A 24,380-nucleotide genomic window follows, 5' to 3' on the forward strand; every position below is an offset into this window, starting at 1 on the left:
GTTTAGTATGTGTTTTTTTTTTAGACTGGTGCTAGTCGGTCAACACGTGGAGAGGAGAGACTGACTTTCCACAGGGACACGTTTAAAAAACCAACACTCTGACATTATACTAGTGTTGCTCTCATCGTGGCGGTGCCAAGGACCCTAAAATACTGTAAGTAAATTAAAAAACTCTGGAGAGGACAAGGCGCATTTAGCAGTCAGGGGTAGAAACCAGGTTAGCCTGTAGCTATCTGCATGTTCACACAGCGTGACTTGGTCCAAATCCTCTCACAAGGCTGCAACACACGCACAGTGTTTAAAGACACATTCATTTACATTTTCATGCATCTCTGCAAGATGCCTACAGTTTACTGTGTCACCGGCTGAGTGTAGTAATCACATGTCATTGAACATCTAGCCTTCACATCTTTCTCTAACTTAACAGTCGGCACACTCCAGCTAGCTGCTGTCCCTGTTGTGTAACTTAAATTAGACTCATTCCTTTCCTCCTGCGGTCTATATCCACATACTAACAACCGGGTCATGTGTCATGAATAGTAGTAAATGTCCACAGGCTGTCGGCAGCAAGAATGCATTCTGCGATAATTTTCGCCAGGCCGGCCGGCTAGCAAGCTAACGTGAAGGTCTGAGGCCCATGCAGGACAGAAGCACTCTTTGGCTTAAATGTCCTTTAACCCTGCGTCAGTGGTGGCTTACAACCCCTGTCTGGTGCCTTTGGTTGCGTTTCAAGCTGTCTGATACACTGCCTTCATGTTGTGGCGGATACATGAAACTGTGCCTAAGACACGAGGCTTTAATGCTTTCAGCTACCCACGGTCATAGTCTTGGGGCCAGAAATAATGCAGTGGTGGGAATGTGCGATTAGCTGCCATGACATTTAATTCGTGCCTATGTCCATAGACGTTTTAGCATTAAAACCAAGGTGCTGGGCTAGTCTGCTAACTTCGTACTTTGTATCAAGCACCGCGGCCTCCTCAGCAGCCATGCTTTATTCCCAGCAGTGTAACGTTAGTTAGGTTACGACCACCTCTGGGAACGGATTTCATTCCAGACAACGTTACACCAGACTCCCCTTATATATTTGTCATTGAACTTTTCCCATTCTCCTGGCAACGACGTGTGCGTTTTAGTACCTGGCATAGGTTCTTCTATGGATGTTGAGGGTTTAACGATCGAATCGGCATTCAAATGAGGCACCAAGCGGCACACATGAAGTTTGTTCTAATTGCCTGCTGCCGCCCACCAGTTTTGTTTTTTCTTTCAAAGGTTGGTTGTACTGTGATCACTAAGAAGTAACTTAGTGTTGTAGTTGAGACATGCAAAGTTAAAGAGCGCCATGTGAGTCAGGAGGGGGAAGTATCGAGTCTTATTTTATAAAATGCATACCCCCCATTCATCACTGCAAGGAAACATTAAACTGCCAGAATTACAAGTGTAGTTTCACGTTGTGGTCTTTGCTGCTGACTAATTTCATTAGCTGGTCTATGATGTGATGGATCTATCATACACGGCTGGCTTTTACTTGCTGGTGAGCTACACACAGTACCAACAACGGGATTATTTAATGTGAGCCACGCACAGCCCCATTGTAGGTATTATTATTATTATTAGCACGTAGCTAGCTAAAAAGCTCTAGCATTAGCTAACGTTAAGTCGTCACTGAAAGTTGAAATTATGACCCTCTTGTGTACTAGAGAGCTCGGTAAGTCAAGGTGCAACTTCTCATCGTGTCGTGACATTTTAAACGACAATAAGATTTTCGTTGGGTTTTGGTTCTCTGTTGGCTAAATCGAAGGATTACCCTGTTTTAGCTATCGGTAGTTAACATTAAGTCTAAACTTGACTGTAGTCTCAGTATCCGTCACGTCTTCTGACCAGACTGCAAGCAAAAGTCGATAGCATAATCGGCAGACACAAGGCCATAAGGTTTCTAATAAAAAATCACTAGTAGGTACACATAATTTCCACATTGGTGTTAATAGTTGTGAAATGTCACCCTTTTAGAAGCAGTTTCCGGTTATCCCCACACGCCTTTAATGTTACTAGTGGACAGGGTCAACGGTTTATAGAATAGTACTCTCTTATATGTATACAGTACAGCTTGCTGAATTGCATATGTCGCTTTTAGCGGACAAGTGACTGGTGATAAATCATAAGTCCTGCTGTGCGATCAGGCACGTGCGTCTGCCGATAAACACGGCAAGATTAAATTGCGAGATTTATAGAATAGCGTTTAGATCGTAGGAGTAGAAATAGAGTAAGTGAAAGTATGTCAGGTTAGTAGAGACTGATAATGTGTTGTTAACATGAAAGGTGTGTAAGCTGCTTAGGTTGCCTGTACACAGCACGTTGTATGGTTTGTCACATGTAAATACAGCATTACCACTCCCCTATCTGAACCGCCAAGGTCACAGTCTGAATATTGACTTTAAGGTCAAGAAAATCTCCGTGAACACCAGTCTGACCTGCAAGGAAGGCTCTAGATTTCTTTGACTGCTTGTAAAGCAGCCAGTCAACTTCTGTTGTAACCTTGTCCAAGGTGAATGTAGTGTGGGCCACCATTTCATAAGCACATGTATAGTCTCATCACTAAAATTCTTTTTCTGATTTAGTTTCCGGTGCCCATACTGAAATATTCCAGTTGTTGATTTGATACTGAATTGTATAGCAGACTACATTGAACATAGTAGGTGAATTATAGTAGTCATTTTTAACATTCTCAAACATCGTGGGTTTGAGAACCCCTGCACCCCAGGTTGAGACCCCACTGGTTTGTGTTGTTGATTCGCAGATAGCCTCTATGTGTACTCCACATCCAGGCTGCCTTTTAGAATTTCATAAAGCTTTATTTTTGGTTGCACATGTTCATGTCACAGTTCATTTCATGCAAGTATATAGCTGTACAGGAACCATAAACCCGTCTAAATGAAATTGACAGTGTGTGAGGTTGGCATATTATTGTCTGTGCAGATGTTTTCAGCTGCTCGATATTATGCTGAATTTCTGCTCAGTTTGAATAACTGCCATGCACGCACTGTAATCAACAGTGGTCAGAAGCTGTGGTGCAAATGGTTTTTCATACGACAGGAAAGGCATGATTAAAGGTGTTGCTTACTCTGTTATGTTGGAGGTTTGGAATTCAACCAGTTTTAAGAACCCATTGCTTGCATCTCTTCAACTCACCAGTTCAGTTTGATTCCAATCTACTTAACTAAAGCTTTCTCAGAGAAAAAATATGTACTTTAAGTTTATATTGATTAAGCAAGTCTAATATGCATCTCAATATGTATCTGTTAAACCGCTGATATACTATTAAACTGCACATCATATGTCATTTTAGTTAATGATATTTGAACAATATAAGTAATTGTTGCCCATCATATCTACATTGCTAATGCTTTTCCCTCGGAATCAACATGTGGCCATGCCATAACAGGTGATGAGTTTTCAAAACTCCCTGATGCTATGTTCAGGGATGCTCTGACATTTGACGTTTGAGCCTCAGCCACAGAAGGGCAACCTCTGTAATATAACAAATTACCAAATCCAGATTATTCATGTCACTGCATCCATGCTTGTTATATATTGTACAAACAGAGCTCATTGGCACAATGCTTTTTGATATACTTGGATGTCTGGGGAGCCTTGAATGTATTACCAAGCAGAACTTTTATCAGAAAATAACAGTGACTTGATGTTAACTATGATGGATTACACATCTCAATCTGGGATACACAACATAATATTGAAGTTTTTATTAATATCCAATACTTGATTCCTTTGGTTGATATGTTTCTGCCACTGCAATGCTCCTGCTGTGTCTAGTTTACACCAGTTGATTTGACTTTTGTGAGTGTGACTGTTGGTGTGGATGGCTACAAAATCCTGTTTTCTTAATACTTGTCTTGATGCATTACTAAACACAGCCTCAAAGTGCGAACAATCCCTGAAGGAGATTATCAGAAATGACTGCACCTTCAGTATAGAAAATATGTTACATACATTTTTACCATTGATACTGATTTTTTTCTTTACGTCATGGAAGCTTGAAAACTTCTCTATAAGGTGCAGACTGAGACACTGTCACTTTGTGTAAAAACATGCTTTTTATAAATGTCAAAAGGGAGAAATATACAAAGCCTTACATGTTTTGGGTATCAGTTTGTTTTTGATGAACAACTTGACTAATTCCCTCACAATGATACATAAGTTTAGGAAACAAAGGAAAAAGGAACAATTTAAGGGGCATCAGATAATATGTAAGGGATAATGTACAGCGAGTGGGTCATTATTGTGAAAATAACCCTGACAGGGTGATACAGGACCCCGATGTGAAGCGGTACATTATCCCTTACATGTTAAACAGCCACAACCCAGTATGTATCAAATGTCAAAATCTGTATTAAACCCATGAAGCTAATCTGTTCTTTCAGTCTTATTTCCACTCTGCACAACAAGGAGCACTGTAACAATGTCCAGTATAGCATAAAGGCTGTCTGAGAGTGTCAATTGAGTGGATTAATTCAGTAGATTGAGAACATCTTGTTAATAAAATAAAAGTGCTATCCAGTTGCTAGCACTCTTTACTGTGACCAGATTTGCTGCAACCACCTGTAACATATTGTTGCAGTAACTCAATGCCATAAGTATTTTGAGAGAACTGAAATGAATAATGTGCACAAATGATTAATTCAAATTTACCAATGCCAAATTTTTGACATTTTTACAGGGTTACATGTGAAGCAGCTGTTAAATATATGTGCTTGTAAATAACAATTGAATCATTCAAGTATCATCCTGATGTGAGGATGGTATAGTCTTTCCCACCTCTTTGGAAATGAGTCATCACGGCTATGCATTATTGAAGACAAGGGCCACAGCCTCGGTACATTCATGTGTCTGCACCATCTAGCCTAAGTGTTGAAATTCTTAGAGAGGACTACTTATTGGTCGTTGAATACCTCCAGTACCTCAGAAATGTATTTCAGATACCTAAAACCACTAAAGTAATAGAATACCAGGGAGTTTTCCAAACAGTGTCATGTTACATGAACATAGCACAGCATAAATTCCATCTTAATAACTTTCATGAACTGTTACTTTTTGATCTAGCAGGGCAAATTCCCATGAAGCAGCTTAATGTAGTTAAACAATGTTAAAACAGTCTATCCCAGAACTCTGCTGCTAGCCTGCAGATGGGCTGGACTTGATTACGTAGAGCAGGTGGGAGTAGCAGAAGCTGTAGAAGTCAAAAGTCCAGGTTCACCGGTATTTCCTCTCTGACACACGCATATATATGTGAATCTAAGAGCAGCTGCCAATTAGAGCCGTGACTGGAAGCATGGCAGCATATGATTGAGTCACATTCATCCCATGTGATGCATTCCTCCTGGTGGAGGCGGGCCTGGCCAGGTCTGTTAAGGAAAGGCATGTGCACACGGCCTTTTTTTAACATGGACAGGGAGTCACCTCCTGTTAGTTGGCACACTAGATATTGGGTGTGCATAAAGTTCAGAGGGCTGTTACACTGCCTGATATCCTATATACAAGCAAATCATTCTGTCACTGTAAGACCTTCAACCCAGTCTGTGTTCTGTGTGTTCTTGCTGTGTTTTACCTTTTTTATGTGTATATTTGAGTCTGAGATGAGCATTTTTCAAAGGATATTTAGTAGCCAAAAGTAATATAAAAGCTTTAAATAAAAAGAACCACTCAACAAGAATTGCCATGACATTCTGAAACAGCAGTGTTTTAGACTGATCTGTAGAAATGCACTGGTGGCAACAATGGATTGATATCTCCCTGATTTCTCTTACTACTTTTGTTGCAACCTTTAGGGAGAGATGGCTTGCATCCTCATATTAGGGATGTCCCAAGCAATTGCAGGATCAGGATTGTTGCCCTGTCCCATAACCCCATTTGAGGTTGGCAAGCTGTCATGTGAATGTCCATGTGGATTTTAAAAGATATAGATCTAGAAAGGATTTTATACCAGTTTAGTTTTTTGGGGGTCTCATGTAATCTGTCGTATGTTACAGTGTATGTTGGTTGAAAGGCTAAATTAATCAGTACCATTAATCTTAATCCTTGAATCAACTTGAATTCAGTGACAGATCCAAACCAGTTTTTCCTAATTTGCTATAAATTTTATTCAATGTGAAATATCATTAAACTCAATGTACTTGTGTATCTTTGTGATTTCTAGGTGTAGCTGCTAGTGTCCTGAGGAAATGCCGCTGAGGTTTCGCTCTGTTGTGCCGTACACACTGCCCGGAGTCCTTGCACTGATCGGCTGGTGGTGGTACATCTCGCGGAAGAAAGAGCGGTTCATCAGCCATGACAGCCCAGAGGGGGGTCCAACCAATGTGGCCCTTAGAACCTCTCCATCAGAGGGTAGCAATGGTTTGGTTGAGAAAGGCACTGTATCTCCTACAAATGACACTGACACCCACAGACCTCCAAAGGTCAATAACCAGAGAACAGAGCAGGAAAACAGCTCTCAGATCCTTGTCCAGGACATCGAAGGACCAACTTCACTGGAACAAAGTTATGGAGAAGCTGCCCATCACCTTGGCAGAATAAGACGAGAGGAAGTTGATAAACCCACAGTCTCAACTATAACACCACCTGGTGAGGAAGAGAGCCTTCAGGTGTCCCTGAAAGACAATGAAGAGCTGCAAAAAAGTCCAGCATCTACCTTGCCAACAGAGCCAGACAACCATCTAATGACAGATCCAAACTCTACTTCAGAAGCCACAGTGGAAGAGGTCATCTTGCCCTGCCAGTCTACCAAAGTCACCAGCTCCTCACCCACAAATGCACACCTTTCTGATGCAGAGAGGCCTGAGCCAGAGGGGGAAGTTGCAAAGCACCTCAACACTATTAGTACACAGGATGAGATGGTTGTTTGTGCAGTCACCCCAGCCAAAGTGCAGAGAGTGATCTCATCAGAGGCTGATTCTCTAGAGACACCCACTTCAGTGCAAGATTTACACCAACACATTCTGACCAGCACACCTACCTCCCCGGTTACAGCCCCTGCCCCAGCCCTGACCTCCACAGCCCTGACCACAATCCAAGACTGCACCACCAAAGCAGTGACTCCAGAAGACGTCCAGGTACGCAGCAGTGGAGAGGAGCAGGATCTGGAGCTTCTGGCAGCTGGGCTCATAACTGAGGTCATCTCGGCAGCCACCCAGGAGGTCCTTGGTGTCACCAGCTGCCAGGTCACAGACAAAAGCCACCCTGCCTGCGGTAGCAGCACACCACTGGCTAGCAGCAGGCTCTGCTCCCAACAGGAGCTAATTACAGCAACACAGCAGCAGCACCACCTTTTGACAAGTCTCTCTCAGATTGGCTGTGAGTCTGCAGAAGTAGAGGCAACACAGAAGGAAGAGCAAGGGATGCCTAATGGATGCACCTCTGCCTCAGTATGGGAGCCTGTTGAGGTCAGTCACAGGGTTCATCAGACAAACAATGCACAGAGAGGCCATTGGCCAACACCATCACACCAAGCAGCACAAAGTGCCCCTCTGCTAAACACGAAACTGAAAGGCGATGAAGCAGCCACGTTAGCCGAGGACTCAGCCTGCAGCACATGCCACTCTGAGGATGGCATCAGCAGCGAGGACCTCCAGAACAGCGGATTTGACAACCAAATGGATGTGATCCAGGTTACAGACTTGTCAGCAAGAGAAGCAACACAGCCTCAGTCACTAGTTGAGTCAGCCACAGAGGCAACGGTTTTGGCCTTAACTGAAGAAAACTCAGTGGATGCTGTATGTGATGTAAAGAGGCTTGATGGGATAGGCCTGAGGAATGGAGCTCATGGGACATGTGAGGTGGAGACGGACCAGTCTGGAGGTGAGTCATGAAATCTCTGTTTAAAATGGGTATTGGTATAAGTATTGTTGACCATAATTCTGTGGAGGACATACTTTAATTCCTATGTAGCTATTATTTCCTAATCCTGGTATACCATAGGGCTGGGCGATTAATTGAATTTTATTTTCAATTGCGATTTTTGGCTTCCAACGATCATGAAAACAAGATAATCGAGATAAACCCAGGTCTGGAATTAAGTCATTTTTAGGGCAAGGCCAGTTTGGCCTTTTGATAAATAAAAACGTATTGGGGCATTGAGGCCGAAATGTAGGGCATCAAGGCCAAAACCAGTGGTGCAATAACAATAAGTGATAATTACATTGTGTGAAGACAAAACGGTATACAATCAACAATTAGGAGTCGGTGTATTGAAGAACAGCACTGAGTTTATTAATACCATACACTGAATGTTTGACTTTTCCACAAAATGCTGTCTGATTGTTTTTTTTAAAAAATGTGAACAATTCATTATATTAATTGTTATTGTGATATTTTAATGATAAAATAAAGTCTATAAATGGGCTAAGGGTGATCAAAATTAATCTGAACAAGTTTCAACAGCCGTGCAACTATTAGCATTTCAGTCTGAGATCATAGGAGCAATCACAAAAATGACATAAAACACTTTTTTACATGTTAAACATTAAACACACTCCTTTTCAAGGTGAGACTAGGATGCTAGCTGTAAGTCATTTAACAGCCGACAGACTCTCCTGATCTGTCTTAACTGAGAATTGGCTGTCTGCTTACAGAGAAATGGATGTGGGTGGGTGTGTGTGTGTTAACGTCGCATCATGCTGAAAGAGTAGCAACCCATCAGATCTCACAACAAGTTATAAACTTTATGTACATTTGTAGTTAGCTAACACTATGCCGCAGTATCCTGGTTAGGGATGTCAACAGTTAATATTTTTGACCGGTTATGCATGTTGGTCTATAGGTTCATTTGCATACACGCTCCGCTAATGGCTAGACAATTGTATGTTCACAATGTCAGATGTGTAAAACCGACTTCTACATGGAGTGTTGCATTACAGGGTGTTAAAGTGTTAGCCTTAAGGCCCAAACGCATTAAAATTGACGCACGTCAATTGATGCTCCTATGGCGCACTGCAAGCATCAGATTTGAAATGCCAATACCACAGAACCAACACAGGTTTGTCATTTTGTTCTTTGTATTAACCGCTGCATTTTTTGGATGTAATGAATGAAAATGAGAAATGCAGAGGAGGAAAACTAAACTGAAACTAAGAGCGTCTGTGTCCACAGTAAATCATCTGTTGACTGTTTGATGGTTATTTATTTGTGCTTTAAAATGTGACTGCTATGAAATAATCGGAATATAACGTTTTATTTCTCTCATTCAGAGGTTTGGTTCTCACTACTGCTCACTCCTCTTGCACGACCACCACTGCTGTCTCTCTCTCTCCCTTTCTCTCTTTCTCGCTCTCTCTCTCGCTCACTTGCTCACCGATGCTCAGCTGGTTTGCGCTATCTCTCTTTTTCGGCTGCAGAGAATACAGCTTTGGTCACTGGGTCCGCATTTGACGCTCCAAAATTGAAACAAAGTCAGAGACAAGTCCATTAAGACAGTTTGACGCACCTCGTAACGCTTTAGTGCGTGTTCGGCCATTAAAACAAAAGGTGTACTTCAAAACGCGTGCGTTAGACACTTCCAGTGCCTTTAGGCCTTTAATGTTACTAGGCTAGCGCATGTCCTAAAGGCTGTTTATAGTGATTGTGTTAGTCAGTCAGCACCATAGACTGTATATAAATATGGACGACGCCTCGCCACTTCATACCGCTATGCAAAAGTGAAGCCAAAATATCTCCTTTCTGGGAGCTGCCATCTTGCTTGTGTGATGTCATTTGGAGCCAGAGTCTGCACAACTTTATATCAACTTTCTTTTAAGGGCACAATGGCCAGTTCAAAACAGGGCATGCCAAACTGGCCATGTGGGCATCCATGGCACTGACTGTTTGGCCATGGTATAATTCCTGCCCTGTAAACCATTATTGTGCTGCATTCCATTTGGCAATGATGCTCTCGTTGTGTCTTGTTATAAATCCAGTGTCCTTTCCTTTACCGTGGTGCACTTTTACCCCTCCATAAATGCCCAAACTCACTCTCACTGGGAATCCACATAGTAAACAGGACGTGATCGGCACGTTCAGTCCGTTCAATCCATTCAATCCACACCAACTCCAACCTGCATTCAGCGTCTCCGTCAGCTGCAGCTCCTGGGGAGCTGAGAGGACAGCGGGCGGACAAACTGCCTTCACCAGGCTGACTGACAGCAGAAATTTACTGAACCAAAATAGTTTTCATGTCAGCTCCATAGGAGGAAATCAACAGTGTTTGTATTTATTGATTCATTGGTTTTATTTCCCTGCCTACTGTAGCGAGTGAGGGGTATCTGCCTGTAGTGAAACAGGCAGCTCACAGGCAGACTGGGAGCATTGATCAATCAACGTAGATACTGTTAATAAGTTCACACACACATATACAGTGGAATATTTGTGTGATTTTAAACAGCTGTTTCCACAGTAGAAATTTCATCAGTACAAGAAATGTCATGTCATACTCACCACACTGCTCCTGATTGTGTATTTTTAACAGAATTAGTTTCTCCCTTATTAATTCCATCCACTGTTTTTTTTTTTTTGTTGTTTTTTTTTGGCTGGACCGCAGGGACCAGCCAAACACGAATGTCTGTCCCTGAGTCACTGACTGAGTGATAAAGTTACACCACTTCATCCCTTGCCTCGGCCGGGTGCTACGTGTCACCACTTCCTGTATCTGTCATTTCAAATTAAAAGCCCTCTAGCATTTCATACAAGGTCCGGCCATATACTAGGTTTTAAACCTAGTCTTGTTAATGTTGAGCTGCTGTTCAACATATGTGACACATATGCAGATTTTTCACAATAAAAGCCCACAATTTTGTCAGATGGCGTTACAATCATAAAGTAATATTTGCTGTACCTCCGTAACATTTAACATGAAACAACTGTTTCATAATGGTTTTGCTGTCTGACAACAGCAGTGTTTCCCCTATAATTGTACAGGCTTGGCGAGCCGCCGGGCCAACGTGAACCCACGCCAGGCCAACAAATATATTTTAAATACCAAAAATAACGTCAAATACCCATTCATTCGGAAATCAATAACGTTTGGGAGACGCTGAGCAGCGCTGTTTCGAAACATGAGTCAACTGCTGTGTTGTTGCCTGAGAAACTCCCGGTAGCTTATCTCCTTTTAGGGAATAGGGCTGTGCGTAAGCGAGTGAGTGGTTAAGTGAGAGAGCGAGCGGCGGATGCATGTTTTCACATGTAAACTGGACTATGGTGTTTAATTAGTTGCAATACTCGCACACATAAAAGCCAGGCACGTGCACATGATACGAGCACACAGGACAGCATCCGCGAGCGGAAAAGCATCCTTGCTAGGGAGCATTTCTGCTCCGCGAGCACGGGGCTGTGACGTGTGCGAGCTCGACCCTCCCTATGCGCTCACAACTGCTCAGCACCAGCTCAGCACTCGCTCGCTTGTCAAGTTGACTTTTGAGACTTTGGTGGGGTGGATGGAAAAGACAGTCGGCTCCTTTGCTTGGTCACTTAGAATGCTGAATGTAATTCAGAATCACTTCTCTCACAATTGATCTCCATATGTGCAGCTGTGGCTCAGAAGGTAGAGCGAGTCGTCCACTAATCGGAAGACTGGTGGTTCCATTCCCGGCTCCTCTAGTCCACATGTTGAAGTGTCCTTGAGCAAGATACTTAACCCCAAATTGCACCTGTTTGCTGTGCCATCAGTGTATGAATGTGTGTGAATGGTTAGTTCCCTCTGATGGGCAGGTTGGGACCTTGCATGGTAGCCCCTGTACCCATTCAGCGTATGAATGTGTGTGAATGGGTGAATGGGATTCGAAGTGTAAAAGTGATTTGAGTGGTCAGAAGACTTGAAAGGCGCTATACAAGTACAGTCCATTTACCATTTAGTTTATTATGAGACAACTAAACACAGTTTCTTAAATCATCACTGACCCTAATTAACTTTGGTGTTTTTATATTTGTACTTAACCGTATCCAACCGTGAGCAACTCCAATCTGAGTGCAAATACTTTTTGGTAGAAGGGAGACAGCAAGGTAAAAGGTGTCTACTACCTGGTGATGTCTTGGGCTAATAAATTCAGGTCGCATGCAAATCTTCATCCAGTCAGCTCACTATGCCTTCAATATTCAAAACTTACGTTCAGCCATAAAACTCAGAAAATGTTGTTTTGTTTATGTTGACCTATTTTTATGCACCAAACAATTGAGTTGATAATGTAGACTCAGGACACATGAAGCTGTAGTTTCTTCATGATGCTGAGCTAATGGAATGCTTAAATTGTGAAGCAGCAGCTGGAATTGTTTTTATCTGAAACTGATCCGGAGCAGTTAGGAAAATTAAGTTTAAATAAATGATGAATATTTTTTAAGGGATATGAGTGGGAGCTTAAAATACAGATTTAAAAAAAAAAAAGGAGAGACTTCCTACAAAACAGGTTTCCTACCAAACATGACCTAATGACATATACTGTAATGTAAAATGCACCATAAAAGCTTTTCATTCCAGTAATCATTCTAATATCTCATAAAAAGTGACAATCAATCTGTGTTAAAATGATGCAGTAGGCACTTTCTTAACAGTATTTGCATGTGCAGTATGTGTAGTAACAACATCTTCTGTGAATATTGCTGGTAAAGGTGGTGATGATTGTGTGTGTCCATGTCCAGGTTCTGATGTGAACAGTATGGACTCAGTGGACAGTGGCTGCACTATGGGTGCTGGGGAAAGCCAGAGCAACCACACTGCCTCCTCGAGCTCTGAGCTCATCGTCTGGGAGATTGAGGTGCCAAAGGTGAGTCACGGCAACTGACAGAGGAAGAATATCAGCCCCCTTTACACTATAGACTACCTTACCAGATAAGTAACTTCAGGGCTGAATGGATCTAACCAGCTTTTCTTTAGCAACTTTGGTGGACTGTTTAAATGTCCCATGTTCAAGATGCAACTTGAAAAAAATTTGAAAAACTAAATACAGTGTTTAAACTTTCTTTGGTAAAACATAGTCCTTTTTAATGCTAGAGTACTGATTATATTAAATTATGTATTAGCATAGTGCAAAGTGCCAAATGAAGTTACAGTCCAAAAACCACAATTGCCCTCAATTCCAGATTTGCATTGTAGGATTTAAAAATTTCTCACTTTGCCAACTGCAAGGAGTAATATCAGAAAAGACACTGGCAGCTTAGTGCTTAGGTCACCCAGTTAATAATTCACTAAGTACAGAGTGGCCAGCAGGAACAAGTGAAAGGGCTGAGGGCAAAGGTTGCCACCTTGACTGAGTTAAGACTCCATTCTCTGAGCCTATCCAAGTTCAAAGGACTGATGCAGCAGTAGCAAGTTCTTATTACAGTATATAATCATATTTATTTTTTAAAATGACCCCATATGTTTTTCAGAAGGAAAGACTGGAGAGGTAGTCAAATCCGAACATGGGTACTGTTAAAGATCACCTGCAATCTAAATGATGATTTCCACAAATTAGTTTCCATTTCTGCAACAACTTGAGTCAAACTGTTTTCAACATGCAAGTGCCAAGACTGAGTAGACGTGCAACATTCAAAACTGCACTGCACTAAACATTAGTACATTGGCATATTTTTACAAATGAGTCATATTTATTCAACCAGTGTGCTAAAAATCTGTTTGTGAAAATATTTGAAATGAAAAGTTATCCAGGCCTTTTCTGATTATTTTTTTTAAAATTGAACTTACAATTTTTATTACACATATTTGTCGGAACTAAAATTGTGAAAACACCAGAGACAATGATGGAAAAAGTCTAGGACTTAACATTCCTTCCCTGACAACGTCTGATATGTCGTTTTAAAATATATTTAAGTGTTGTCAATAAACCTATACTTAGTTTTCCGAGTTTGTAGTCGACATTGATTGTGAGTGTCAGCAGGTGTCGTAGACTGATATGTTGTTTTTTTGTTTTAATTCCTATGTCTCTCAAACTAATATTTAAACTAGCAACAGTGACAAATGAAAATAGTGAGATGGCATCTGTTTAGGCTGGCATTTTTGTCTAGGTAAAACAGGGACAGGCTCCGTTCTGCTCTTATTGGTTTTCATTGTTGGCCGTCTTTCAAAATGCAGAGAGTTGTTCAACATTCATGGGATCAGTCAGCCTACAGATTTCAGTCATAATATTAACGCAGCGTAGTAACGTATGAAGTATCGTTTCACCTACATACACAATGATAGACTGAGCATTCATTAAAAATATACTTAAAATGAAATATATTCTAAAATACTATAGTCTAAAAGTAATCACTCTCTGATGAGAACTTTTCCTGACCTCAGTATTGTATCTGGAATGACTTTGTCCATGTAAAGAAGTTGAATTTATTACTAGGTACATTCTTATAAAATGTTCAGCACTGTTTTGTATAAATAAACTGTCCCTTTGACATGAACTCATCTCTTCTGGCGGTCTTCATCTCCCAGCATCTTGTAGGGCGGTTAATCGGGAAGCAGGGGAGATATGTGAGTTTCCTGAAGCAGAACTCTGGTGCAAAGATCTACATCTCCACCCTGCCTTACACACAGGAGTTCCAGATCTGTCACATAGAGGGTGAGTCAGGAGGACCCATAATGTCTATTGTTTTGGGTGTAGTCACACCCAGCCATGGCTCAAGTCGAACTGGCAGGCTGAGTGTGTTTTTCCATTACACAGCAGGGCAAAGTAAAATAAGTAGTTTACCTGTTGGAGGTGTGCTGGTCTTTTGCAGCTCTTCATCAAACATCATCATCACTGTGGCTGTTTCTGCTTGTAAAATTCCTCCCTGCATTATTTCTAACTGATCCACTGAACAGAGAGCTCCAAATATATCCAGATGTTGTTGTTCGACTGGTTTTTGGCATTGCTTACGAAGCTCTGCTAATTCTGTGAGGAACACGTTTCATCTCCTGTAAATTCTTCACAATAAAATTTCCCCATTATTTAGTCATTTTAAAGCTTTAAATTTGAAGCAGTAAAGCAGGAAATGTTGGGTTTGCATCGGCAGCAATTTAACACAACTCTTATACAGCTGCCCTTCAGCAGGCTTCCAGAAAACTTGCCCATCAGAACAGAGTTGGCTCGTCGGGAGGGGGGCCTTAAAGAGACGGGAGCTAAAACTGCCTGTTAAGAGACAGAGGCTGAACTGAGGGGCTGCATAAAGGGCCAGTAGAAGATAAATAAGGAGTTTTTTGAATGATGAATCATGCAAAGTTACTCTAGTGGAGCCCAAAAATAGAAATATAGAGTTGGTATTAGTATAATAGGTCCCCTTTAATTTCGCTTTGGGATTTTGATCTCTCTCCAGGTACGCAGCAGCAGGTTGACAAAGCCCTGTCACTGATTGGGAAGAAGTTTAAAGATCTGGACTTGACCAACCTTTATGCACCTCCACCACCCCCTCTCACATTGCCATCACTTCCCATGACGTCCTGGGTAAGGGTTGGCTATCTGATTGCTCCATTCATCTTGAGAATGGATTTCTAGCTGTTGTAATGTTGTGTCAGACTAACAAGGCCAACAGTACCTTGAAAATACCTTTTTTATTTTCATGCTTTTCACCATGTCAACCCAAAGGCAAGACACAGGCTTCATGACTTAAAAAGATTATAGCTGCATTTTTGCATCATGGTTGCTTTTTCCACTTTGTGGCCAGTTTGACTTTATTTATCACACACTTCTGTAGTGTCTGAAGGTTCAGGATTCTTGGTCATCAGGTGAATTTCAGGACTTTGTTTTTTTTGTTTTTTCCCCCCAACTCTTGATTTGTTTTATACTTCTGTAGGGAAACCACTTACAACCAGTGTGAAGTGTTTGTCCTGCTTGTGAGGTAGCAACGTAACAATTTTGGTGATTTAGGAGTTGGAAGGCCTTAAGTGTGTTCAGTCACAGTAGTTTGAGCCATAGTGAAAGCAGACTGGATCATGGAAGCCACTTACCGGAGGAATAACTGTTCCTATAATGTCATTTTTCTTCTCAGCTCCTTCTGCCCAGTGGTGTGACTGTTGAAGTGATTGTGGTGAACATCGTGTCAGCCGGTCACGTCTTTGTCCAGCAGCACACCCATCCCACCTACCACGCCCTACGAAGCCTAGACCAGCAGATGTTCCTCTGCTACTCTCAGCCGGGCACCCCCGCCCTGCCTTCACCTGCTGAAGGTAACCTTTCTCACACTGTGGGGTCAAAGTCTATGGATGGAGATCATCTTTTAAACCTTTGACTCTACAGGCAGCTAGTAAAATCACACAAATATTTTCTACTAACTGTGAATTGCATCTTCAACAGTCTGAAAAAATCCCTCGTTGCATATGAAGCTTTGGTTGGGGAGAGGACTTTAAAATGCATGAATGGATTCACATTTTGTTAAAGAATTGTGAAAATTAGCAAAAAGTAAGGTTGCACCATTGTCATATTTAAAGATCCCCTCCAGATTTGTTTCAAATTGTATAAAATACTTTGCTTTGAATAATGTGTCTGACATGGTTTTTCCACAGAAAGTCCAATTACCTTGTTATAAATTCTTCAAATCACATTTACTCATTCTTCTGCTTTAAAAAATCCAGAATTTGAACATGCAAATGTTTTTCATTTCAATAGTTGAACTACTACACTGTTAAGTCCAAGTCTATGTGCACTAGAGGCTTCAAGTTTCCACATTGAGTTGAACAAACTAGTTCTGATGTCACAAATTCTGCTTGTAGGTACACGTCTTAAACTGAGAAACTGATGTAAACAAACTCTGCACATATATCATTCTGCAAAGAAAAGAGAGCAACATCCAAGAGAAGTGACAGAAGGAAAAACACAGTTTTGAGTGGAGGGGGACTTAAAGGAACTGATGGTCTAAATGTTGTTTTAGAGGCTATTTCACAGTGAGGAAAAAACCCCAGCCCCTTTTTGTTTCCTTCGCAAACGAAAGCTCACTATAATCTACAAAAATGTAAAGTTCTATCCATTTAATGCACACTATAGTAAGAGGCAGTGTTGTTAGTGGAAGAAACATTAGGAAGGATCAGAATAAAGGGAACACTCTTCCAGGTCTGATAGCTTGCATAGATTGCAGGGGAGATGTAGTTTTCAGTTTGGCCAAGACATTCAGTCGGTGGTAGCATCTGCACAATCCTCAGCAGTACTCCCAACTTCTTTTGTTTAGGAACGCTGGAGAGAGCCAAGTACACACACACACACACACACACACACACACACACACACACACACACATACACAGAGCTCACAATACAGTACTGGCTCACCAGGGCTTTTAGTATCAGTGCTGTCAGTCTTTAGATGATGTTTCAGTCATCTCTTTTCTCCCACACTAACTCAAAGTACAAATGACTGGAGGGTGTGTGGAGTATTTTTGTGTTTTCTTGCCCTACACCCTCAAGGCATTTTGGTGTTATTAGCCAAAGGAGATAATGCTTTGTTGAGACACATTAATTGCTTTTAAGTTATCTTATTCTAATTTTGAAATGTTATATTCATATTTGAAGTGAGTATCATTTATTTCCTTGCCATGATTAAAGGGTAAGACTGAGCTTGATGTTTGTACTGTTGCATGGGGTCTTAATGTGTCTCTCTGTGTCTCTGTCATCCAGTTGGTGTAATCTGTGCGGCTCCAGCGGTGGAAGGAGCCTGGTGGAGAGCTCAGGTCATCACCTTCTATAAAGAAACAAATGAAGCGGAGATTAGATATGTTGACTATGGCGGCTATGACAGAGTCAAGATCGACTCACTACGGCAAATAAGGTGAGTGTGGAATGTTTGATTTATACAAACTGTTCGTCCTAAACAACAATACTGTGTACGTGCTTCTTTAAATATAGTTGAATGCTTCTTTCCAAACACATCTGCTTTGTAGCTGTCGCCATGTAAAGAAGGCAAACACTGCCATCAAGGGGTGGTTTCTTGAACAGGAGTTCAGACTCCGACATATAGACAAGTAGGTGTCACATGCAGGCTATGGGATGTGTCTCAGCCATATTGGGTGGGTGTTCTAGCCGCTCTCCACTGTAGAGAATGCCAGACTTTTGTGATGAATTAGAATGTTCAGAAGAACTAAATGCCAAAACCAAGGCACAAGGATTTTAATTTCATGGGTGAGTAGTTATTACACAACATGTTGAATTTAATACCATTCACTATTCTCATTGTAAAGTGGCTGTTAATCTTTGTAGTAGGACTTTGTCAAATTCTTTTGCAAATTTATGAGTGAAGTGATTTTTGTAGCTTCCATTTATTATTTATTTATTCAATTTGTTGACAGCAAACCTGGATGCAGCCACATGTACATATAGGAGCCAACCAGTGTCCAAGCACCTACCCAATGATCTTCCTCAAAGAATAAACTCTTTCAATGTTGACTCAAGTCATTTAGGCTAAATCAATATTTCTCTCAAACACAGACATGAAGCCCACAACAAGACCTCTTCCCACAATATACTTGTATCCGTTCAGAGAGGCAACTACTGCAGACCAATATAGCAGCTGATATCTACGTGTATATAACTATGAGTAGGACTAATCCTAGAATATGGGTGTTTTAAAATACATGTATTTAGTTTCAAGCAGGAGCAGGCATTATCCCAGGCCAGCTAGCTAACTGCATGGATCAAAGTACCGTATTTATGCCTTATACATTTTTAAAGTTGTAAATAAAATCATTTGATTCCAAATCTTATCATTTGATTCATCATACACATTCAGGATTTAAGATGCATTTCTTTGCAGATTCACAGACTAGGTTGCAAACATTGCAAATAAATTAGAATTTTGTATCTGACCTGTGATCGCCTTTCTGCTGGCAGTCTCCAGAAACTGAGAGGTAGACGCATTAAAAAGTGAGAATTTCTTTTACTCTTTGCCGCTCTCTGACCTTCATTCTCTGAAAATATAGCTGTAGTGTGTCAGTGTGACTGTCAGAGGACTGATGACTGTATCATCTGTCCTAAAAAGCAATAAAAGAGTTGAACACACTCCTTTGTCAAATTCGTATTTTAAGTATATTTAAGTATCTTTCTACACAAAGTTCATAAACTGTCATACTTTGATACTTAAATATTACATTTATGAACTGAAATGTATCAACTACTTCACGGGACAATGCAATACATGCTCATTATTTTTTAAGATGAACAAATATACCATTATAATACCCAATACTTACATGAAAGTCATATGTGATGGTCACAACATTTAACACCTACTATGGTTTGTAAGTTGCTGTGAGATAAACCCTTTGATTTTTAGGTTGTTTGTAACACTTTCTGTGTATTTTTATTCTTTAACAGATCATTTCTTTTTTCTTTTCCAGGTCTGATTTTGTAACATTACCGTTTCAAGGGGCTGAAGTATTGCTTGATAACATCGCCCCTCTTCCAGGTACATCATTGTCTGTATTGACTCATAATTTTAAAACTTAAAGCTGACCACCCAACACTAATTTAGTGTCAATACTTTGATTAGAATCTTAATTTGAAATGGTTTAGTTTGTTTCTTAAAGCTGCAGATATTCTAGGCTTAGAGCTGTTGGTCATTGTTTGTCCTGACCTTTTGTATAAATGTCCTTCATTAGGAGAGGATCGTTTTTCACCGGAGGCCACATCAGCGTTGGAGGAGATGACCAGGGGGGTGGCGTTGCTTGCACAGGTAAGCCCACCTTCGTCACTAAACTCCCCCAGGCTGTCAAAGTTGCTTGTAACTAACTGGCCATTTGTTTTTTCTGTCTTCAAAGGTCTCAAATTATGATAACAACACAGGCCTGCCACTGGTCCACCTGTGGAACATGGTAGGAGATGAGGTAAGGAAGGAAAAACTGGTTTGCAAATGAGTTTGATAATCCAATGCTTCATACTGAATGTTGCACCTACCAGTAGGTATAAGGTTAGACCAGTATTGAATGATGTATACCTGTACTGGTAGTTTTTGGATTGAAAATATCAGTAGCCATGTTGAAATTTGAAATGGTTACACTAATACATTTATTGGACTCTACAGATTTGCCAAAAAGCTGAAATCAGTGCATACATAAAATACACAAAAATGTAAATGAATGGGCTCTTGTTACACTCTGTGTGTATCTGTAGGGAGAACTGACTATTAAACCTGGTCAGGTAAACAGAAAATCCATTCTATGAAAGTTACAAACTTATTTCCTACTGTTTTCACTTCAAATTAATTTTACTTGCCTTTCTTCTCATTTGGTGTTAAGGTACTGTCAGAAACTCAACACAGCCTTCTAGTGGCTGAAAGGAAATAATCCCTCCTGTCCTGACAGGCCTTTAATGTCAAACATGTGCAGGAAGTTTTGAGATCCATTGGCAGTAACTTAAAAGCGATCAAAAGTGCAGCAATTTAGAAACAAGTGGGATAAATTAGTAGAGGAAGTGAGAGCAGCAGAGTGGTGAATTAGTGCAGCATATATTATACTGAATATTATGAATCTATATAGCACAGATATTAGATCTCCATGTTTTTTTTGTCTGACCTTGTAGCATTCATTGAATGAAGTGAATGTTTCTCTTCTTCAGGTGGTTTCAGTGAACCGCACGCTGGCTGAGAGGGGCCTGGCTGTTTGGGTGGATGGATTTTGAACTCCTAACATGCTCTGACCTCCACACCCCCACCCACCCCTATATTCTCTTGTGATCAGCAGTCTGGGACCCAGGTTACTGTGGGTTCCCAGCCCCACCAGACGCACCACTGAATCTAAGAAGATTGTTTTTTCTTTCATTTCTTTTTTTTTTTCTTTGCCCCCCCCCCCCCCCCCCCCTTCAAAAGAAATTAAAAAGTGTTTGCAGGCTTAATTTACAAGAACACAGCATTGCTTCAAAATAAGACAACCTTCCCTCTTGTTCTTGTAAACAAAAACAACTTAAAGAAGGAAAGGAAGAGGTACTTGTAAATTTTTAAAAAAAAAATCTATATTGTAACTAAATAAAGGTTTGACAGATATTTTTTTCCTCCCCCATCCTACCTTACCCTTTGCTCTGGGCCTTTTCACACTGACTGGATCATCATGCTGTGTGGAAGGACAAACATCAGACTATGTAGACACTTGTAAACAGTTTCATTGACATCTCGGCTATACTCGGCTATGCTCTCGTCTGTAGGTCAGTACATTTCAAAGTTGATTTAGCAGATTTTTTGGCTTCTTGTCTGGATAGAATGTGGGAGGCAGAAAGGCTGTAGAGACTGGCAGGTGATAGTGCTGCAAAATCCCTGGTGGAGCACCGAGCAGCCAAAGGGCAGGAAAACACCCTCTGAGATATGGACTTCTCTGGGGTCTCCATCCAGAGCTGCTGATGCTGCACCTCCAACTAGGACAGAGGATCGAGCAGCTCGCCATTCCTGACTTTCCTCCACCAACTTGTACTGCATTAGAGAGGAGCCAGACATGTTCACCTACCAGACTAAATGCAGTTGAACAGCCCTGCAAATTGGAGCTGCAAAATTTATTAAGATGCATTTTCTTGACAAAATGTCTGCAAGGCAGCATCCACTTGTTGATGATACAGATCATAATGTAGGAACTGTTTGTAATCCTCAAATGACACATGTTCTGTTTTTTAAGGACTGACATTAACGTAAAGATCACTCCTTGATTCTGTTATAGCGCATAGGAAATTCAGGGGCTCCTTTAAAAAGAAAAAAAAAATTCTTCCAACTCACCTGTTGATGTTGAAACTCAACAGTTTTACATTTAGAGGCACTATTACAGAGTTGGAGTGCATTTTTAACTCTATCAGAACACAGTAACACACGGTTTAACATCTAAATCTGAAGGGAAGCAAAGCTGCTAGAGGTGTGTATTGACTAGTCTTCACTGAAGTAATATTAGTTGTGACTATATTTCATGTTGGTCAGATTACTGTATGTGTCATGCCTATTCTCTGACTTTTTAACTATCCCAAAGAAATCAGGAATTTCTGAACTGGGAAGCAGCATCAACACACTACTTCTGATTGATTTTGTCAGGAGTAGAGAGTTTCAGTATGATGGCAGAGTGCTGCTGTTATCCTGAGGCTCTGAGGAAACCACTAAAAACTGACGTGGGAAAGGAACACTACACAAGATTCAGTCTGCAGTGCTGCTCCTCAGTGTAGACCTGATATTAACTCTGTTCATCTAAATCCAGTCTGTGTCCTCAGTATGCATGGTGAACCGGCCCAGGAGCACCTCTGTCCTGTGCTCTTCACTGTGGACTTGTTTACCCTGACTGTTAAATCAGTCTGAATCACCTGTCAGCTTTTGAAGTGCAGTGTGATGCAGTACAAAGCAAGGCCCTGTTCTTCATATGTGGATAATTAAGTAAACCTGATCTGACATAAAAATGTTCAATTCTTTAGGGCTGCTTTAAGATTTATCTGGAGCTGTTGTCATAGCAACAAATCCTCAAACCCAAACTTGAGAAATGATAATATCAAATTCAGATTTCAGATGAGAACGTTAACATGACTATTAAGATTCATCAAGATATGTAATTATCATCTTAATTTTTGCCTCTATTCCAAAATAAGAGCACAGTGTTGCACAGCATGAGCAGGATCATGTTAGCCTCAGGGGTGTTTCATGATGAAGGCTCAGCTGTGTTCATTGTGAAAACCAGGCTGGAGTTCACCTAATAAACTTTCAACTTAAGCCCGACTCATAGCTGATATAGTCAGATTGATTGAAACATGGTTTAAGATCTTAGATTTGATGTACAGAATTCACAGTGAAGAGAACTGACATGGAAAGAGACAGCAACGATATGGGAAGGGCAGGAGGGCTAGATTTCTATGATAACTTGATTTACTGTAGTAAGCCTGGTTTACCTGGTAATCATGTTCTCTGAAACACCCCTCTGGATTTGTTCAAGCACATTTGAAGAACGGGGCCTTGATGAGCTGGGAGAGCAGTCCATGCTGTTGGTGTCGTGAAGTCAGACCTTCTCTGTTTGCACTAGATTCAGCCTAAAGGGGCTCAATGCACCCTGTAAGGGAGTAATTTCCAAGATGACTAATTCTGAATAACATTAACTTCACATATTTCATATTTTTTATTGAGTCTCTGTTCAATGGAAATGAAAACACTGTTACTCTAGCAATAAGGCAGCTTTATTTTGACAAGTTGAAGGACAGAATGGGGAAATGGGGGGACTTTAAGTGTTAGATTTCACAACTAAGAACTAGGAAAGGTAACTGCATAATTGTTCTCAACATAACAGGTAAACAGCACTATACAAACTCCTCAATAATGCATAACTTCAATAATGTATCTCAGGAATGGTTCATTAGGTGGTTGACTGGTGAATCAATGTGCCTGAGGGCAACTGATGGAGGAAAGAGGGATGATTGTGCTTGAAAACATAATTCACATGCAAAGTAAAAGAGACATTGCAACACAGTTGCATACAAAAGATATGAGATCTTGAAGAAGGCGTCCATATGTTGGTGCTGGAATTGGAGCAGTAGCCATATTGATTGATTGTTGGCTTGAGTGCATTCTTCCTCTGTTTCACATGCTCCTGTCTTTCCTTGTTTTGTTTTTTGTTTTTTTTTCAAAACCAGATTAAAAATGCCATACTGGTAAAGTTCCTCCCTTCTAAGACAACGATCCCTGCTGCCCAGAATCCCTCACCACACCTAAAAAAACAAACTGTTTGATCAAAGTAGAGTTGTTCATTTCTCTGTAAATAAGATATTTGACTGTACTTTTCTATAACACTGGAGAGAAAGAGATGGAATCTAAAGGGAACATAATTGTTTTTCTTCTGTTTGGTTTGTTTTGGTTCATCCTGCCCCCTTCTTTCAGTCACTCATGTTCATGTTCTCAAGCTGTGGGACTGATTTTTAAGTGTTTGCATAGCTAGACAAGTCATCATTTGATTATTTAAATGTGTGTTAAGCTATTGTGCCCAAAAGCATTTAACATGTACAGATCAGTTTTTGCTAGGCTCATCTTAAGTTTGATTTCTTGATTGTACAGATCTATTAGGGAGAAAATAAAAGTTATTGAAAGTGTTTATTGTACTCTCTTTTCCCATATCTTCATTGGTGAAGGGATTCATGAAGTCTGTCACTTTTTTTTCATTTTTTTGGTCAAGAGATGCTAAATGAAAACGCTGACACTGAAATCCTTAAGAATTCAATATCACAAACTGCAATACTGGCTATGGTGCTATTACATATGCAAAGTTTCATCAGCAAGACTATTGTTGGCTTAAGTGTGTGTGTGAGCACCTGCCCTGCAGTGCTACAAGTCATGCATGTGTGTTATACAGTAGAATGCAGTGGCTGATGGCAGATAGGAATTCTTGGCTCTTGTTACTTAAGCGTTAGACCGTTTTCACAGTGGACATTTTGACATGACAAAGCAGGACAAGCAGAGGCGCAA

General features: G+C 40.8%; 1 protein-coding gene across 2 annotated transcripts; it reads left to right on the plus strand.

Moving 5' to 3' along the window:
• Positions 1-24,007, plus strand: akap1b (A kinase (PRKA) anchor protein 1b). Of its 2 annotated transcripts, none has more exons than XM_067593780.1 (11): positions 1-154; positions 6,209-7,866; positions 12,670-12,794; positions 14,453-14,579; positions 15,313-15,440; positions 15,985-16,162; positions 17,603-17,753; positions 19,318-19,385; positions 19,579-19,652; positions 19,738-19,803; positions 20,534-24,007. In XM_067593780.1, the coding sequence occupies exons 2-11, from the start codon at positions 6,234-6,236 to the stop codon at positions 20,594-20,596; spliced, it is 2,613 nt and encodes an 870-aa protein (XP_067449881.1). In that variant the 5' UTR covers positions 1-154; positions 6,209-6,233; the 3' UTR covers positions 20,597-24,007. The 2 variants fall into 2 exon arrangements, with proteins under 2 accessions (XP_067449881.1, XP_067449882.1); XM_067593781.1 differs by lacking the exon at positions 1-154 and adding an exon at positions 1,426-1,531.
• The last annotated feature ends 373 nt before the right edge of the window (positions 24,008-24,380 follow it).

Source organism: Thunnus thynnus, chromosome 7 (genome assembly GCF_963924715.1).
Source record: "Thunnus thynnus chromosome 7, fThuThy2.1, whole genome shotgun sequence".
Lineage (NCBI taxonomy): Eukaryota > Metazoa > Chordata > Actinopteri > Scombriformes > Scombridae > Thunnus > Thunnus thynnus.

Excerpts from the sequence above, each read along its gene's own strand:
- akap1b (XM_067593780.1), top strand. The coding sequence starts at position 6,234 with ATGCCGCTGAGGTTTCGCTCTGTTGTGCCGTACACACTGCCCGGAGTC. Across the intron at positions 12,795-14,452 it reads GGGAGATTGAGGTGCCAAAG|CATCTTGTAGGGCGGTTAAT; the intron begins GTGAGTCACGGC and ends TTCATCTCCCAG. Across the intron at positions 19,386-19,578 it reads TAACATCGCCCCTCTTCCAG|GAGAGGATCGTTTTTCACCG; the intron begins GTACATCATTGT and ends GTCCTTCATTAG.